The sequence below is a fragment of the Haliotis cracherodii genome, unplaced genomic scaffold (genome assembly GCF_022045235.1).
Source record: "Haliotis cracherodii isolate W230 unplaced genomic scaffold, xgHalCrac1.p SCAF_4, whole genome shotgun sequence".
Classification (NCBI taxonomy): domain Eukaryota; kingdom Metazoa; phylum Mollusca; class Gastropoda; order Lepetellida; family Haliotidae; genus Haliotis; species Haliotis cracherodii.
The window spans coordinates 57,263,837-57,284,163 of NW_027266297.1; the positions used below are offsets into that span (position 1 = coordinate 57,263,837).

Below are 20,327 nucleotides of genomic sequence, written 5' to 3' on the forward strand. Positions count from 1 at the left end.
TAGACCTAACCTCATACCAAATAATTAAACAGCTACCCAAAGATCTTCTGGAATCACTACTAAAACTATACAATCTCATCTACCAAAACAGTCAGGTTCCGACTTCATGGAAAGAGGCATTGGTCATCCCAATACCAAAGCCGAACAAACCGGCAAACGAGGCAAACTCTTACAGACTAATCTCCCTAACCTCAAACTTATGTAAAATCATGGAGGCAATTGTCAAAAATAGACTCCAACAGTATCTAGGCCAAAACAATATAAAAAACCAGCATCAAAGTTGATTCACGCCAGGCCGCTCAACCTAAGACAACCTCGCCCAATTAGAACGAGACATCTAAACGAGCCAACTAAACTGACAATACACAGTAGGCATATTTCTAGACTTCTCTAAAGCTTTCGATATGGTATGGCATAACTGGCTAATACAAAAACTCAAAAAAGCAGGAATCAAAGGCCAAATAATGAACGATATCCAAGACTTCCTAATTACTTGCAAAATAACCGTGGGTGTCAACCAAACGCTATCCGACCAGTGTCCCTTAGAAAATGTCACACCCCAAGGTAGCATTCTAAGCCAAACACTCTTCAACATTATGATTAATGACTTATTCAAGGATATACCCAATAAAATTCAAAATTCCAAATATGTGGATGATGGAGGCCCCTGGATCCGCACCAGAAGCATAGATATGGCTAAAATTTTACTGCAGAATGCATTAAGTAAAATTCAAATATGGGCAAATAAATGGGGCTTCTCACTAAATGCCGAAAAAAACTACAGGGATAGTATTCAAACACAGAAATAAGCGTGCAAAAAAACCCAAACTACAATCAAACAAAAAAAAACCATACAATTCCAAAAAGAAACCAAATTTCTTGGACTAACCTTTGATGAACACCTCACCTGGGGTGCTCACATTAAAAACCTGACAAATAGATGCACTAAAGACCTAAACGCACTACGCTGCCTGACAGGTTCCAACTGGGGGGCCTCCAAGGAGACCTACTATCACTTTACCAATCACAAATCAGATCAAAAATAGACTATGGATGCCAAATATACAACACCTTAAACTCCTCATTAAGCGATAAACTAAACTCAATTCAATATAGAGCACTAAAAATAATTACACACACTCAGCAAGCCACGCCGCGCATATCGCTGCAGGCTCTATACAGGCGAAATAACTCTGGATCTACGCCGAGAACACCCAACAATAAATTACTGGGCTTCAACCAAACAAAACCCACAAATCCAACAAATACTTAAAACCAACATAAGCCCCAGATTCCAACCTCTAGCTCGCAAAACCCCTCAATTGATACCAATCTCTCATCGCATAATAAATTACACACAACCTAAATAATTCAAAACTAGACACAGCACCTTCATACCCAAACTCCAAATCCCCCAAATCAACATATCTCTCTCCACCAAACTAAATAAAGAAACTGATCCGAATACCGCTAAATCCACCACACTAGCATGCATTCACGAAAATGGCCAAATTGGTGGCACATTTAAAGCCCAGGATTCGGCATCCATATCGACAACCCCCAAAAATAAACAAAATCCTATAGGCTCCCAAATAATCAGTCAATTTTCACAGCCAAATTAACGGGGATAATAACAGCTCTGCACAGCGATCAAATAAATAGACACCGAAAAACCCTAATCCTTTCAGACTCATTAAGTGGGCTCCAGGTCATAAAAAATAGTAACCTATTTCAATACTAGTAACCTATTTTCTGTTTACACACATTTGATGTTTTAATGCAGTCTTTCTTTGAAGTGTCCCATAATAAGTCACTTGAAGAAACTGTTTCAAATTGAAACAAAATAGATAGGCCTATAACCAGTGTTTAATAATACATAACCTAGGATAAAAGTCTCAATATAATTATCATGAGGAACATTATGATATTAATCTGAAGTAATATTCAAAAAATCAATCAATTAGTAGCTAAATATTTTGTACTTATAAACCTACTTATTTTCTAACATTCTGAGGTTTTAACATTACATTAGGCCATGACGAGATGTTTACTGGGTATAAAGATACATTATATTGCTCATATTATATTAACTGTCGGTACAAGATGCTATGGGATGTCTGATTAAAACTTTCTAAATCACAACTTTGAAAACTTTACACAAATGGGAAAAAATCAGAACTGTGAAGCAGATCAAGGTAAAATCAACTATTCTTTGCAAAACGAGCAACCATTTGATTTCTAAAAAAATAATGAAGCCTATTTTACAGAGACAAAATTACACATGCCTCGCAATTTGGGAAAACAAAATATGTAGATATGGGAACACAAGTGTTCAAAGAACATAGGCGGTAATATCGAAAATATTACGGTAGCTGGGTTCTGTCTATAAATGTCAGACAAACCTATCGCATGACTACCATCTCAATACAATATATGACGTCCGCCACGCCTAACGTAAACACATAAACGACATGACCACTCAACTGACGATATATGGGCTGATTAATAAATGGAAAATTGTATGCATGTCCTTTTATCATAGTGTCATAAGCAGTCTTAAAACACGCGAACTGGCTGACTTTAATTAGCTTGCAATGTAAGACGCGAATTGGACAGTTGTGCTGAGTTGTCTCCCTTGAAAAGCGCGATAGTCGATAAAAACCAACACAAACACACTGTCTCGAAAAGTGTGTTTCGTAAACATCATTTGGCTGAGAACACGTTTGCATCATGTCATTGAACAAGTCTGCTCTGACGCTCTGTAAATATCTAGCCAGGAATGGATCGAGAAGATTTCAAGGAACGGCGGCAACGGCAGAAAGTATCCATTTATTTGGAAGAACGGAGAACTTTGTACCTGTTTTTTTTTGTTGCAAAACTGTAACAGTAGGGCTTTAACTTTTTCCAGTCAAGTTAGCAAGTCCTGACAGCAAGCCAAGTTTGTATCACGGTAACATCAAGAAACATAGTTTGTTTCTGTGGGATAATCATTGTCAAGTATAATGACGTGTGTTAATTATTGAGATTTTCCGATACGTAATCACTTGACTTGTGTTGTGAAGATTGGGAGGTGTGTGCTTGGTTCATGTATCTGATTGGCTGGAAATGTGTTTCAAGGTCACTGACTGCCGAGCAAGCTTAGATATGCTTATGTAAAAGTGTGAGTAACAGATAATTACATTTGCGAGAAATCCTCATTTCGCTTGTGATTTTATTATCATATCCATAAGTAGTCAGGCCAAAAACCCAGAAACACTTTCTTTTGAAAAGATGAAATTTGTTTTAAAATTATGTGTTCAACCAGTTTCCTCTAAACACAATTGTTAATTTCACAAGTACTCATTTGGTTCCAATAATGTATAATACAAATTGTATAATATAAGTTGCAGCAGTATCATTCGGGGTACATATGGTTTTATTTTATGCTTCCTGCTTTAGTTGTGAACTAACCTAATGAGGGATGCATGAAACCACATGCACCCTAAGTGATACTGCTGCAACAAATTTATCTTACCAGCATGTTTTATTCTGCCACTGTAAAAGAATTAACAAAATTGATAGAAAACAGCTGTTCGATTGAGCTGAGGTTAACTTGTGCTGTGTCGTGTGACTTTCATTGACTTGTGGTCTTATTCTTTGAAGCTAGGTATAATTAAGTGATTTTGTCCCCCGCTCAGAAAACCATGTGCAGCCTGTCTTCTTTGTGGCGGGATATAAGGGATTTATTCTCCCACTATGATCTGATAAAGTATAATGTATACGCCCAAACGAGGGATCAAAAGACAATCCTGAAAAGAGATCTACATAGTAAATGCTGTATGTCACATTGTCTTGTCACTTTGAATAAAATGGGTTGGAGCTAGCTCTTTGACATTTATACTAAATCTTCCATGTAATAGAATTTATTCACCAATGACATTTAAAAAGTAATATTTTCTTATAATTTATTTGCATCAGCAATAACATTATGATCAGATTTGTTCTCTTGATCATGTTAACAAATTTTTCACAAACAAAAACACAATAATAAAGATTTATAAATAGCAAACAAAAAAGCATTTTCTTTAAATCAGTCTTGGTAATATACAGAAGCCTTTTAGTCAGATTTCTTTTTGGGCCATAACTGCTTTTTGCTCAGTACATGATTAGGCATTGCAGTATCCACCATGTTTGCTGATGAGGACAATGATTGATGAGGCCAATGATTAATAGAGGTGATGCCAGTCAGCATGATACGCCTCATGCATGCTACATAATGCTTAATGACCTTGACACTATCAGAGCAACTTTACAAGGAAGACAAATCCAGCAAAAGCCAAGGTAATCAAAGTTTTTAATGCAATAACCATTATAAATGACTCCAAAATAGGGCTGGAACGAGTCTCTTTTTTTTTCCTGGGTACCCTACCCAGGTACCAACTGTAGGTCTCAAGAGATAGGTACAAGATGTCCCATTGGGAATTTTTTAACCATAGCCCTGGCAAAATGTATTTAGATAGATGTATTTAAAGATCTTGTCATGCATACACTGAAGTTGATTGAAGTATTATCCTCATTAAAACATATGAAAAGTCAGAAGGAATGGTGCATAGTCAGAAAGAAATACGAAAATTAGTGACGTGTAGTTTAACTATATAGTTATAGATAATTTTTGTCAATAAACAATATATCACATGACTAACCACGGGTCTGGGTAGTCCTGTGGGTACCCGGGTCCTACTCAGTACCCACCTGACCCGAGTACCCGAGTTGCTCATCCCAGCCCTACTCAAAATATACTGAATTATATTTAACCCTGTAACCATGATAACCTGTAAAAAAATCATGGACATCTCTAATAAGCATCTTTGATAATGGTTGCAATAACACAAGAATGTCAGTTGATTTACCAACATTAAATTAAGTCTTTATGATCCTGCATTCAGTGGCGTTTGACTGGCGTGATGCCCTCAACCTCAACAGCCTATTGACGGAGGAGGAAATAATTGTGCGTGACCAGTTTCGATCCTACTGCCAGGAAAAACTCATGCCAAGGATACTTCTTGCCAACAGGAATGAAGGTATGACGACACAGTATGTGATTAGTAATCCAAAGCCTTATGTTTATAGCAGAGACTGCACTCATCCAGCTTGAACAGTCCAGTGGTATTCCCAGGCAGAGGCCCTTGTCAGTAATGTTGAGTTTGTTTGTTTGTTTGTTGTTTAATGCTGCACTTAGCAATATTCCAGCTATATGACAGCATTCTGTAAATAATCGAGTCTGGACCAGGCAGTCTAGTGATAGACATCATGAGCATCGATCGATGCAATTGGGATACGATGACATGCATCAACCAAGTCAGCGAGTCTGACCACCCGATCCCGTTAGTCGCCTCTTACGACAAGCTTAGTCGCCTTTTACGGCAAGCTTGGGTTGGTCTTCTCGTATTCTATCTTGGATCTTCACAGGTCCAATAGTGTTGGTGTAGCCTAGTGGTTAAAGTGTCATCAACACGCCAAAGGCCCAGGTTCGATTCCCGACATGGGTACAATGTGTGAAGCCCATTGCTGGTGTCCCCCGCCTTGATATTGCTGGAATATTGCTAAAAGGGGCGTAAAACCATACTCACTCACTAACTCACTCAGTAGTGTTGTTTTTCTATGTTCCTGAATAATGACTTTTTCAAATTGTCAAGAAATCAAATTGAAGGCTGTATGATAATGATCAATTCAGGAACATGAAGACCCGGGGAAGACGAGGTCTTCAGCAACCCATGCTTGCCGTAAAAGGTGACAATGCTTGTTGTAAGAGGCGACTAACAGGAACGGGTGGTCAGACTCGCTGAACTGTTTGATGCATGTCATCGTATCCCAAATGCGGCGATTAATGATGTCAATCACTGGATTGTCTGGTCCAGACTCAATTATTTACAGACCGCCATCATATAGCTGGAATATTGCTGAGTGATGCGTTGAACAACAAACAAACAGGAACATGAAGGAGACATGTTTCAATATATCAACTATTTGTTCTTATGGTATAATTTAGGTTTTGAGTGCATCAGTGTGATTCATTGATAAGGTTCCTGTTGGGATTCCCGGTTAGAATAGATCCCAACAACCTTGTTTGTCATAACGAAACTGTACATCGGTGGTCAGGTTTGGTGATTGGGTTGACAGCTAGTCACATGGTTAATCATGTGACTCTCATAAAGTACCATGACAACATTGGACATCATAAATCAAATATCAATCAATGATATGTCTGGTCCAAACAGTCATCGACAAGGAAATGCAAATGATGAAATTCCAAGTCTTACAATTCAATCATTGATATCCCCCGGAATGTACCATGGGGGATATGGCAATCAGCTTGTCTGTCCCTCCGTAATCATTTTTTTCTGGATCATATCTCTAAAACTAATAGGTATTCTTTCATGAAAGTTTGCACACATGAAGACCAGGTTTTTAATTGGTGAGTTTTGCAATTTAGGGATTAAGTAAGGATAAGAATTTATGGATGAACAACTTCTTTATTACAATTAAGAGCGACGTTTCGGTGTAGGTTCTAATACCGTCCGAACGGTTAGAACCTTCACCGAACATCACTCTTAATTGTAATAAAGAAGTTGTCCATCCAAAAATTCTTATCCTTACTTAGTGCTCCAACTTCTAAATGCCTATCAAAGAAGAAATTTAGGGATTTTTAGAATATTTTTATTTTTCCGTTTCCATAGCAGTAATTTGTCTTGGACTCTTTTCATATTGGTGTACCTGTCATTGAAATACTTCTGTATCAGTCAGATGATCTGGTTTTCGAATTTGTGGGGGATTTGTTATCTTCTGATGACTCGTGTTGATCCTGTGGATGCTGTATCATGTATATCTCCAATGCAGTGTTTGATCCTGCTATAATGCGTGAGCTGGGCGAGCTGGGGGTGCTAGGACCCACCATACAGGGCTACGGTTGTGCAGGACTCTCCTCCGTGGGGTACGGACTCCTGGCTCGAGAAATCGAGAGGTGGGTACACAGTACATAGTACTATTCCATGTTATACTAACAAGACTGTTTAACTGGTAGATGAATGTCTTTTCAAAATCAGTTTGAATATTATAAAATTTACATTATCTTGCAGTTCCATTTACTTCCCGAACACTGAGCGGGTACTTTTTCTTTTATTTACACACAATCTATTTGCTGCATTTCTAGAGCGAAACAGGGTTGATGTTATGAAGGCTGCTATACATTTAAATCTGCTGTCCTAAAACATGCCAGTGTTTCAGTGATAGGTACCATCATGTGATAATCCTAGTTTGGCTGTGGAATGATACATCTTCATAGGCTGCTCTTACAGTGTCATTGTTGAAGCTGTTGCATCGGTTGAGACATAGTTGCGTCTGGCTTTCAAGTTCTTTTGTCTTCCAATGTGAAGCCTCAGTACGTCATCTTCTCGAGGCAAGGGCATTAACTGGCCATATAAGTCCAGTTTCCACCCTTGCCGAACTAGGCTGGTGGCACATGGTCCTGTGCACAGGTCACAGGTCACAAAGGTGAAGTTAAGTTGGTCTCGGAGAGCAGTCGGATGGGTGACCACGTTCAGCAGCTTGACTCCTGAGAGTTTCTAGGGCTCCGGTCCTGCCCCACACTGAAGCACATGTACCACATGTGGTGTCTCCTTGGGCAAGTGACTTTGTTCGGCCTCTGTTCACCCAGCAGTGAGTGGGTATCTGGTAGGATGAGATGGTAATGTGGTTGTTAACCTTCTGGCACCTCACAGGCAGTTTGGGTTGTATAATCCCCAGGGAGCTGAGAATGAAAATCGAGTGCTCACTGATCCATTGATTGACTGGGGTAATAATAGTGTAGCGCTATGAGCATCCGCTTGGTGAATGGAATCTGGCGCAATATAAATGCACTTATTATTATTATTATTTCATGGCTCGATCTTAGTGTCACCAGTGGCTATTACGAGTTGAGTCTCTTCTGAGTATCACGTATTGACCAATAAGATTCCACCTGTCATATCACTTGCATTTGCTTCGAACAAAATGACGGCGCCCAGTCAAGACAATCTGATCAATAATTAAGATCTATATTGTTATAAAACAGGTCTTACCTCGCGAAGTGCATCAAATGATTTGAGCACCTTGTTTAAAACCATGAAAAGATTTGGAAAATATATGTCAACGCCCAGGCGATGGTACACATGTTTTGCAAATCCTGCAGTTGACTGAAATCTGCACATTGAAATCCATGTGGTTTACAAACCAGATGTCTAGTTCATTCCTTGATTTTGATTGGACTATGCATAGACTTGCTAGTCCAGACAGAATGTAACTCCCGAGTTCTAGCCTAGTTCGGCAAGGGTGGACTTTTGTAGCTAGTTAATTCCCTTGCCTCAGGAGGATGTCAGTGCATGTGTAGCATTGAAAGGAGAAAGAAGTCAACTCTGTACTCTGACCATGGTCTTGTTCCAGGGTGGACAGCAGCTACCGGTCAGCGATGAGTGTCCAGTCCAGTCTGGTCATGTGGCCCATCTATGCGTACGGCACCGAGGAACAGAAGCAGAAATATATTCCTAAACTAGGTACCAAGTTTGTCAGTGTAGACGTGGTAAATCTACCGGTATCTATATTTTAAACAGAGTCATGAGTACATCACGAAGTAGTAGTTTATGTACAAGGAAAACCTTCTAGTAGTCTACCCAGGGAGCTGAGAATGATCAATTGGCCTGGCACAATGAACATGGGGGATGGATGCGACTACGGTACACATGCATTATGATATTATCCACCATGTTTGTTTGATGCTACTAATAAAGCTGCATGCGACAGCATCACTATTTGACAAATAGCGCGCTTAGGCTCAAAATAAGCAGAATAAATGACCCCGCTTGCAAATGTATGGTTTAATATGATTAAACCTTGAAATGAATATCAAAGCGATGCATAAAAGTAAAGGATTGGACATCAACATAAAAAAAATACTCGAAAATGGAAGTTCCATAATGGCGTGCAACCATCTCATTTGTGACATCCGGCAAAGCCAGATTTCAGCGAACACATATTTTGTATCTACCGAGCACTTGGTAATTAAACATTACTGTTACTTCCTAAAGTATTTAATTAAAGCTGTTGCGTGGACTGCACCAACACAACCCCCTCTGTCATTTTAGCAAGGCTATAAAAATGGCGCCTGAATAACTTCAAAAAACCTGGTACATGTGATGTATATCATTCACCAAGTTTAGTTAAGATACCGGTACACAAAGGGGGATCCCATGGCAAGTATTGCAGGCTCATGTGACCTGCTTGATTGTCATCATACCCGGACTGTGTGCATAGTTTTGTCGTTGCTCGTTTGTCTGACCCGGACTCAAATATTTACAGGGAGTTATGAATTATTTTGAACATCGCTGACTACAGCATATAAAACAACATGATGCTCTCGTTTATTCTTTATTATGTGTTTTCACTGCTTATAACTGTAAAAAGTATATTTCACAATTTACGATCTATGTGTTTGCTCTGCAGCTAGAGGGGAGTTGATTGGTTCTTTTGGTCTGACTGAACCCAATCATGGAAGTGATCCGTCTTCAATGGAGACTAACGCTAAGTACAACTCCTCCAAGAAGGCCTTCATCTTGAATGGCTCCAAGTCATGGTAGGTCACTTGTATGACATCATCACTGAATATAAGATAGCTTGCAATAAATCGCAATGAAGAATGAAGCATGGTTTACATGATGTCATTTCTGGAGATCTGAATATGTGCTCGCAACTTGATGACGTCATATGTTGGACGATGTTACTTTTGAGAGAGAAAAATCTAGTAAGTTGTTCCCCATAGATATAGATGGGCAAGGCAGTTAACTGACTATAAAAGTCAAGTTTCCACCCTTGCCGAACTAGGCTGGAATTTCCAGCCTTGATTGTAGCGCCACCAGTGGCTGTAACAAGTTAAGTCCCTTCTATGTCCCTCCTATTGACCAATCAGATTCCATCACTTACATTTACTTCGAACAGAATGGAGGCGCTCTGATCGATAATCAAAATGTATATTGTTTTAAAATGGGTCTTACTTCGTAAAGTGCACCAAATCACGTGAGCACCTTGTTTATAAACATGTAATGATTCGGAAAATATTTCTTTACGTCAAGTAGACGGTACACATGCTTTACAAATCCTGCATGGGACAAATTCTGTATGTCAGTTTACGAACCAGATGTCGATTTTGTAATGCGATTTTGATTGAACTATGTGTAGACTCGTTAGTCCAGCCAAAACATGATCCCTATAATGCCAGTCTAGTTCGGCAAGGATGGAAACAGGACTTTTGTAGTCAGTTACCTCCCTTGCCTCAGGAAGATGAAGGGAAAGAACAGACTGAAGAAAACAAACCAAAGACAGGATGGATGCTAGTAAGTCAGTCATTCCTACTATGAGCAGTGTAACACTTGTAAGTTCTACAGAAACTTTGGAGAAAACTCCATTCTGAGTGGGTAAACTGAGAGGTGTGAAATCAATATTTCCATTTGCACAAGAATATGCACACTAAGAAGGAGTTATTTCATTCTCAAACCTCACTGTAGCTCTATATGTCATGTTACAACTTATGTTGTTTTGTTTTGTTTTTTTGAAAAAGCTGAATTATGTTAGTTATAGTTTTTTCATCTGTGCACTTTGCATCAAATCAAAGTTAGGATAAATGTTTTGATACATTGTTTTGTGCTATATTTATACTTGATTGTTGGTTTTATTGAGTATTCGATGACCAAAAATTTCATTTGGAACTGACGGCTTTAGCCAGAAGTTTCAAATGGTAAAATTTACGGTGATCCAACGCCATTTTTAATTTTTATGGTGTCCTAACAAAGCTGAATATCACATTTTTCAAATTTAGATTTGCAAAAAACAACCAAATATTTTTCAAGATTCATTCATTTGCCGTGAATAGTCCTGGAGATTCCTGGGTTTCAAATCCCATTCAATCACCTCGTTCAACCAATCAGATGACAGCATGCACTCAGTTAACCCTACTCACTGATAAGTTGATGTGTGTTGTCGAGTAATAGGGGTGTGGGTACCCGGGTAGTAAATTTGGGCTCATCCCAGGCCTACTATCTGTTTGAAGCATTGAATGGACAACTTCATTGGGATGTATAAATAAAAGATCAAAATGTTCTTTTAAACTTTTTCTTGTATCCTATGTGTTCTCCAGGATCACCAACTCTCCCATCGCTGATGTGTTTGTTGTCTGGGCAAAGAGTGATGTCGATAACAACAAGATCCGGGGATTCATCTTGGAGAGGGGAATGAAAGGGTTAACTACCCCTAAAATTGAGGGAAAGTTCTCGTTGCGAGCAAGTATCACAGGACAGATTGTGATGGAGGACGTGGAGATCCCGGAGGAGAACCTGCTCCCAGCTGTCAGTGGACTTGGGGTAGGATCCCTATATACAGTCATGTCCCGTTAACCCGACATTGTTGGTTGCATATGATTACGTCGGAGTAACAGAGTGCTTTCTTAGTGGCTAACGTCGACTTCCTGTTAGTCATTTCATTGGTCGGTCATAGTTCGTGAAAGGTTGTTCTGATATTACCTGTAATGGGATTTCCTTGGCGATAGCGAGAACTTTTATGAAATTGAGGTAATCTAAGCATGTGACTAATCCTGTTTTCTTTATTTAAAGCATTAATTGTTTATTGTTAAGCAAGTTTATCTCTGCAGCCAACTCGTCTCGCATCAGGACACGGGCTGTGTACTCGTGGGCAGATGACCACGGAGTACGCTGATCACTGTGTCGGATTAACGAGACTGATTAATGAGTGATTTCGGTAATTCATAGCAAATGAAGTGTGTCGGAGTCGGAGTGCGAGACTGTCGGATTAACGGGTCTAAATAGCACTGATTTAATCGGATCCCAACATTAGTGTCGGATAAAGCCGATTGTCGTATTAACGTGTGTCAGATTAAAGAGACTTGACTGTACATAGATAAGCTCGCTTGTTGAACTGACCGCCTCTGTAGTCAGGTGGATGGAGCATCTGCCCAATCCCCAGGCGAGTGATACCAAAAGATGTTGAAAGATGGTACCTGTTTTTTCCCTGGATGTCGCTCAGCATAAGGGGATAAAATAAATAAGAACTGGTCTGCTCACAGTCAGTATACTGTGTCTTGGCAACATCATATAATTTGTTTGTTTGTTGTTTAACGCAGCACTCGGCAATATTCCAGCTATATGGCGGTGGTCTGTAAATAACTGAGTCTGGATCAGACAGTCCAGTAATTGACATCATGAGCATCAATCCACACAATTTGGATACAATGACTTTCATCAACCAAGTCAGCGAGCCTGACCACCCGATCACGTTTGTTGGCCTCTTACGACAAGCATAGTCGCCTTTTAAGGCAAGCATGGGTTGCTGAAGACTACCATACACCAAATCTTCACGGGTCACATCACATGGTATCTCAGTGGGCTAGCAATATACAAGAGGCATAAGTCCAGACTAGTACAAGCAGCCACACACACACAGACACGCTTACATTGTGTCATGTTGCCTGCTTCGAATCCCATTTGCATGATCAATGCACTTGATGTCAATCACTGGATTGTCTAGTCCAGACAAGATTATTTACAGACCAACCTTATGTTGCAAGTATATTTCTGAGTGTGGTGTTAAACAACAAACAAAGTGAACAAACAAAAAACAGTTTGATAGCGCCTGCTGGCATTCTAGAGTTACCTCCCATGGTTACACTACTTTCATGTTTGTCTCCCTTTGTCCATGTTGTCTTTGACTCATCAAGGTGAGGTGAGGTGAAATGGGGTTGAAGTCGCGACCAAGATTATTACACCTGTATAGCAAAGTGCATGTACGTGTTTGTGTGGCTCTTGTACTAGTCCGGACTGATGCCGATTTATAGTGCTAGCTCACAAAGATACCATGCCGCAGTTTGACCCTTAATGCAGAGCGCCAGACAGGGTAACAAGAAGTTCCATCTTTTTGTATAACGCAACCGGAAATCGAACCCCGGACCTTCCGCTCTCCGGACGGACGCTCTACCACTAGACCACGAGGGGGTCTGACTCATCAAGATATTGGGATGTACTTTCGATGAGACAGACAGACTCACTGCCCATGTTTCAGCACAAGGGAGATATGTACAAATACTGTTTAGATAATGTCTTACTCGTCATCAATGTAAACTTAAGACGGTTTGGTGTGTTTAGGGTCCATTTGGCTGCCTGAACAATGCAAGGTTTGGAATTGCATGGGGAAGTCTTGGAGCTGCTGAGTTTTGTTTGGAGACAGCCAGACAGTACATGCTGGACAGGTAGGTTGCAGACTGCAGGCCTTCAGAACATGTAAGTGAGTGAGTGAGTTGGGTTTAACGCCGCTTTAAACAGTATTCCAGTCATATCACGGCGTGTCAGCTTAATGTGGGAGGAAAGCCCGGAGTGATGCAGGTCTCAGACGTTTACCACTTCAGTGAAACCCACGAGCACGGGTATGGTGCTGACAAACCTAGAAACATAATCGGGGTGAACCGGAATTCGAACCCACAATCATAGCTTTCTGGCATGCCCAAAGGACGCAACTCTGCACAGCGAATCGTGGCAACTGGGCCACTTGTGCCCCCAGTACATGGTAAGACTTCAATCACTGATGACAGACTCAAAGATACAGACAACTGATATTATTAGCTTGATATGGGTGCAGGGTGCTGGGGTGGCCTTGTGGTTTAAGTGTTTGTTCGTCACATTGAGGGTCCAGGTTTGATTCTGAACATGGATTCAATGTGTAGAAGCCATTCCTGGTGTCCACTGCTGTGATGTTGCTGATGAGAATGATTTGTTTCAGGAAACAGTTTGGTAAGCCTTTGGCCAAGAACCAACTACCTCAGAAGAAGATGGCGGACATGTTGTCAGAAATTTCCATTGGCCTTCAGGCATGTCTCCAGGTTGGGCGTCTGAAGGACCAAGGGAGGTAATCATGCTATTACAAATTTGTTTCATGTCATAACCAAGATGCAAATATGTTATCTATGGTGGGTCTTTATTTTATGTCACATTGTTTAAAATGTAGAGGAAATGGACACTCACTGTAATTTGACAAAGCTGATATATCATGTATATCATATCATGATATATGACAGAACATATACCCAAAATGACATCATAAACATGATATACACATCACTTCAGGCGAGAAGTTATATACATTACATACACATCAGTTCAGGCATGATGTTATATATATATGATATACACATCACTTCAGGCATGACGTTATATACATGATATACACATCACTTCAGGCATGGCGTTATATACATGACATCCACATCACTTCAGGCATGGCGTTATATACATGACATCCACATCACTTCAGGCATGACGTTATATACATGACATCCACATCACTTCAGGCATGGCGTTATATGTATGATATACACATCACTTCAGGCATGACGTTATATACATGACATCCACATCACTTCAGGCATGGCGTTATATGTATGATATACACATCACTTCAGGCATGATGTTATATGCATGACATCCACATCACTTCAGGCATGGCGTTATATACATGACATCCACATCACTTCAGGCATGGCGTTATATACATGACATCCACATCACTTCAGGCATGACGTTATATACATGACATCCACATCACTTCAAGCATGATGTTATATGCATGACATCCACATCACTTCAGGCATGGCGTTATATGTATGATATACACATCACTTCAGGCATGACGTTATATACATGACATCCACATCACTTCAGGTATGGCACTATATATATGATATACACATCACTCCAGGCATGGCGTTATAAATATGATATACACCTCGCTTCAGGCGAGAAGTTATATACATTACATACACATCACTTCAGGCATGGCATTATATATATGACATCAACATCACTTCAGGCATGGCGTTATATATATATGACATCCACATCACTTCAGGCATGGCACTTTATATATGACATACACATCACTTCAGGCGTGAAGTTATATATATTATATACAATCTTTTCAGGCGTGAAGTTATATATATGATATACACATCACTTCAGGCGTGAAGTTATATACATTACATACACATCACTTCAGGCATGGCGTTATATATATGACATCAACATCACTTCAGGCATGGCGTTATATATATATGACATCCACATCACTTCAGGCATGGCGTTATATATATGACATACACATCACTTCAGGCATGGCGCTATATATATGATATACACATCACTTCAGGCGTGAAGGTATATGTATGACATCCACATTACTTCAGGCATGGCGCTATATATATATGATATACACATCACTTTACGACTAGTACAAGCAGACACACACACACGGGCATGCCTGTCACTCTATGAGTGTAATAATCTCGGACGCGACGTTAAATTCCATTTCACTTCACCTCACCTCACCTCACCTCACCTCACCTATTATTTTTGTTGTTCTACATGTACATATATTGTGCTCTCTGCATCCTTGCACTTATTCACCTGATGAAGGAGTAAGCATATACTCCGAATCGTAATGTTTCTCATAATGAATTCTCTTGACTTTTTTTATGGGCATTACTTCAGTGTTGACAGATGACAAGTAGACACAATTTATGGATAACAACTTCTTTATTTACTTTATTTACTTATGCTGTTGTCAAGTTTGATAACGGCATAAGGATCTCTACCGAAAGTTTGCCTTTAATAATAGTATTAATAGCAAGAAAAAGCCCCAAAACATAAATTACTATTTTAGTATAAAGTGTTTGAAAAATGACGACTTTATTGAGTTATATTCATGTCCCGGTCAAATGTTTATTGGGCACATTACAAGAATACTTGTCTATGGAGTAGCAGGTTATATTTTCCAGATGGGATCTGCAATGCTTCCATTTACTGTAGAACTATCTTGTTGGCATCTTGTTCCAGAGCACCCCCGGAGATGATTTCTCTGATCAAGAGGAACTCCTGCGGCAAAGCTCTGGAGATTGCCCGCAACTCCCGAGACATGCTGGGAGGGAATGGCATCTCCGACGAGTATCACATCATCAGACACGTCATGAATCTGGAGTCGGTTAACACGTACGAAGGTGAGGAGTGGTGTAAATATGCGGTTGGGTTTTAACAATTTCTCATAATGTGAGAGGGGTGGTCTGGTAGCCTAGTGGTTAAAGCGTTCGCTCGTCACGTCGAAGACCCGGGTTCGGTTCCCGACATGGGTACATTGTGTGAAGCCCATTTCTGGTGTCCCCCGCCGTGATATTGCTGGAATATTGCTAAAAGCGGCGTAAAACCATACTCACTCACTCACTCACTCACAATGGGAGAAGAAACTTCAGCTAAAGTCACACTTCAAGATGTGTAAACTCAACACAACAGAACCAAGGGCTTGATTTATTTAACTTGCACCAGGTGGCACTCTTGTTCCAAAAATTTATCAAAGATGAAAGAAACACAGGCATAAACTGAATAAGTACATCTCAGATCTCTGATGACCGAGGCAAGATTTTACCTAAATATTGCTGTAAAACAGGATGTACACACAATCTTAACGTACCAACAGTTCGATGACATCAAACCCAAGAAAGGATGACAAATTACATATAACCCAGGGATTAAAGATGTAGTATGGCACATAAAATATAGAGGTATTGAATGTGTTCAAAGATTGTTGTGTGGAAAATGAATTGCTAGTCAGACACAAATTTGATAAAAAAAATTAACATGCACATGGTGCATTTGGAAATAAATGTTAGGTTGCACTTTTCAATAACAGGTTGCACTGGTGCATGTGGAAAAAAATATAAGGTTGCACTTTTCAATAACAGGTTGCACTGGTGCATGTGGAAATAAATATTAGGCTGCACTTTTCGACAATAGATTGCACTGGTGCATGTGGAAATAAATATTAGGCTGCACTTTTCAATAATAGATTGCACTGGTGCATGTAGAAATAAACATTAGGCTGCACTTTTCGACAATAGATTGCACTGGTTCATGTATTATATAGTTAAATGAAGCCCTGTAAACTCATGAAACCATAATGGAATACTTTTCATACACATCCCGAACACACCCGCGACACCCATCCCTCCCACAGGTAAATGGTGACAAATATGGAAGCCTTCATGTTACCATGGTTACAATATTCTCTACACCCTATTGGGATCACACAGCAACAAGCTTATCGCAGTGCTCCAGATAAGAGCTGTATTGCATATGTACATCTAGAAAATTACAGATACGAACACAATTTAATTAGAAAGCATATAAAAATGGTCATAAATTAGTAAATATGTCCTTCTTTTTATATTAGGTCATACCTTTCACGATTAATAAATAATAAAGGTCTTCAAAATGTACATTATATTACAGTCATGTTAAATATCAATATATTTTTTTTCCAAATTACGTCATAAGGGAATTCCAAATATTATACAGCTGTTGTATTTTCTTGTATTTTATTTGCTAATATTCATCGACAATAACTCTCATCTCAGGATCAAGCTTTATTTTCTAATTGTTTAAAGGGCGAAAATGTTGAAACAGTCAATTAAGAATTTCTTTTGTAAAGCTGATGTGACTCCGACTTAAAAGTTTTAAAAGCCTTTTCGGTGTTGCCTACTATAGGAGATATGGTTGTAGGGATTGTCAATGATGATGCCACTCACTGGGACGTAGCTACAAAGGCAGAATCAATCTTCAAGACTGCACCTTGGAAAATTCTTGGGAGCAGTTTTACCTTTGTTTAAAACTTTATAAAGCTTTATAATTATATGGAGGATATTATATGAGTGTTCATGTCATACTATGTTTATGACACGAGTGTCTCAATACAGGAATTAAGGCACAAGTGTCTTTAACATAGTGTGACATGAACACGAATATAGTGTTCTATTTATTACCGAAGATTTAGTGTTTGCCTGTAAGGACAGCAAGTAGCAACAGTAGCAGAACCACAATTTGTTCAATGGGGTCAACAATCTTCAACTATCTCAATCTCATTAAAATCAGATCTTAGTTCTCGTTACCGCTAAACAAAGATCTGAGGACATCCCATTATGGGTCGCGTCAGACCGACTTTGCGCGAACTTTGACCGACCAATGGAATGACCAATCAGAAGGCAGCTTTCTCGTGCTTTACAGCACTATTTTCAAATTGGCAACAACGCTTTGAAACATATTTTGACAAATTCTCGATTAAAAATTTGAAACCAGAACAAAAGAACATTCTGGAATCGCTAATAGATGGTCCAGATTGTATGGATTCAGTCCTTAAACCCATAACTATCGTTCGGAACACCCCATGTTAAAGTTTTCGAGGATGCATGATTAGAAATCACATTCCAACTGTCACTTTCATGATCTGGTAAGCGACGCTCTGATTGGTCGGATGAAAGGTCGTCTAACGTGACCTCTACTGGGATGTCCTCATATCTTTGTTTAGCGTGAGTGAGTGAGTTGGGTTTAACGCCGCTTTTAACAGTATTCCTGTCATAAAACTGCATGTCAGCTTAATGTGGGAGGAAAGCCCGAAGTGATGCAGGTCTCAGACGTTTACCACTTCGGTGAAACCCACGAGCACGGATATGGTGCTGACAAACCTAGAAACATAATCGGGGCGAACCGGGATTCGAACCCACAATCATAGGTTTCTGGCATGCCCAAGGGAAGCAACTCTGCACAGCGAATCGCGGCGCCTTAGACGACTGGGCCACACGTGCCCCCTCTTTGTTTAGTGGTAGCGAGGACTAAGGTCTGATTTTAATGAGATTGGGAAATTTGCCTTGTGGTTATGGTAATAAAACTGTTACATACTCCTCAAAATATGTCAGTACTCCTCCATCACAGAATTTAGGAGTACATTCCCCTAAAATTTGATAAATTATATGGAGCACTTGTTATTGTAATAAAACACACTTGATTGCAATATGGTACCTTTTCCTAGATTGGCTAAAATTTGGTTTTAGGTGGCAATGGTTAAACATGTTAAATTCATTAGTTGTATGCCTTCGAATGCTTATATACGCCTCACGCTAATTTCTTGCTGCTCAACTACTGGAACATCAGTAAACAATCAGTGATTTTTGCTGGAGGGCACAGTGTAACCCAAGTTTCACTCGAAATGTTTCTCATTTAATTCCAACTACCGTTTTTAACGTAATAAGCGCCCCGCTGTAATAAGTGCCCACGGCAATATTTGCTAATATATTGGCTAGTGAACAATCCCAATTAGCACCCCTTCCGATTGATCAATGTACACAAAACTTTATTCGCGTATAATACACACTCGTGTGTTATATGCACCCTTAATTATGGGCATTTATATTCTGGAAAAATATATCTGTCGTACATAAACATTTCAGGCTGTCAGCATAAACCATGAAATTTATCTTTGAACGCTTTGTTTTTTTCACCAAAATAATATTCTAATAAGAGCCCCCTATTTCTAATTTTGAGAGCACCGTAGGCGCTTATTACATCGGATACGGTATTTTATCAAAATCTATTGCCTGAAGAGCACTTCTTTCTCTTGTTTAAATAACCGATTACATATCTCAACATGGTGTTTGTATTTCCATTATGCAATCAGTCAACTCTCATACATGACAGGTCCTTCTTTCCAGGTACCCATGACATCCATGCACTGATCCTTGGCCGAGCCATAACTGGACTGCAGGCGTTTACCGCGGATTAATGAAGACTCGTGAAATCTAGTCAGGCAAACCCCAAGTGTTGGAAACATGTCTGCTTCATTAAAATATCTAAGCTGTTCTTCATCAGTGAGCAAATTTGGGCATTAAGTATCACATGTTTCTGGTTGTGCAACAGGGTATTGCTATTGTTTGAGGTCATATCCAAGAGCTTAACGCAGTAATTGGTTCACACAGAGCCTATTTCGTACACAACTAAAAATAGATCTTAATGCTCGCTACTGCTACACATTGATCTGAAGACATCCCAATACAGGTCATGTCAGAATGACCTTTTTGCGAACTTGACCGACCAATGACTGACAAGAAGTCAACATTAGCAAATCAGAAAGCAGCTTTCTTTCTCTTTATGTTACAAAATTCAATCTGGTGACTTCATTCTAGACTACGCTTTGACAGAATATCAATTCAATGTTTGAAAACTGAACAAAAGAAAATTCTGAAATGTCTAATAGATGGTCAAGATTGTATGACAGTACTTCACAAAGGCTGTGGAAAGTCTCTTCTGTTTCAATTGTTTATCCAATTGAAGCAAAAGATTGACAAAGATTTTAATGGACTCAGTCATACAGCCTGTAACCATCTT

The 20,327-nt window shown here is 39.5% G+C and overlaps 1 protein-coding gene across 1 annotated transcript; it reads left to right on the forward strand.

Annotated features, from left to right (window-relative positions):
• The first annotated feature begins 2,668 nt into the window (after window positions 1–2,668).
• Window positions 2,669–20,327, forward strand: LOC139480432 (glutaryl-CoA dehydrogenase, mitochondrial-like). The gene is made up of 11 exons (XM_071263506.1): window positions 2,669–2,821; window positions 4,282–4,320; window positions 4,926–5,060; window positions 6,877–7,000; window positions 8,458–8,567; window positions 9,514–9,643; window positions 11,201–11,423; window positions 13,218–13,321; window positions 13,849–13,974; window positions 15,957–16,117; window positions 19,655–20,327. The coding sequence occupies exons 1-11, from the start codon at window positions 2,731–2,733 to the stop codon at window positions 19,723–19,725; spliced, it is 1,314 nt and encodes a 437-aa protein (XP_071119607.1). The 5' UTR covers window positions 2,669–2,730; the 3' UTR covers window positions 19,726–20,327.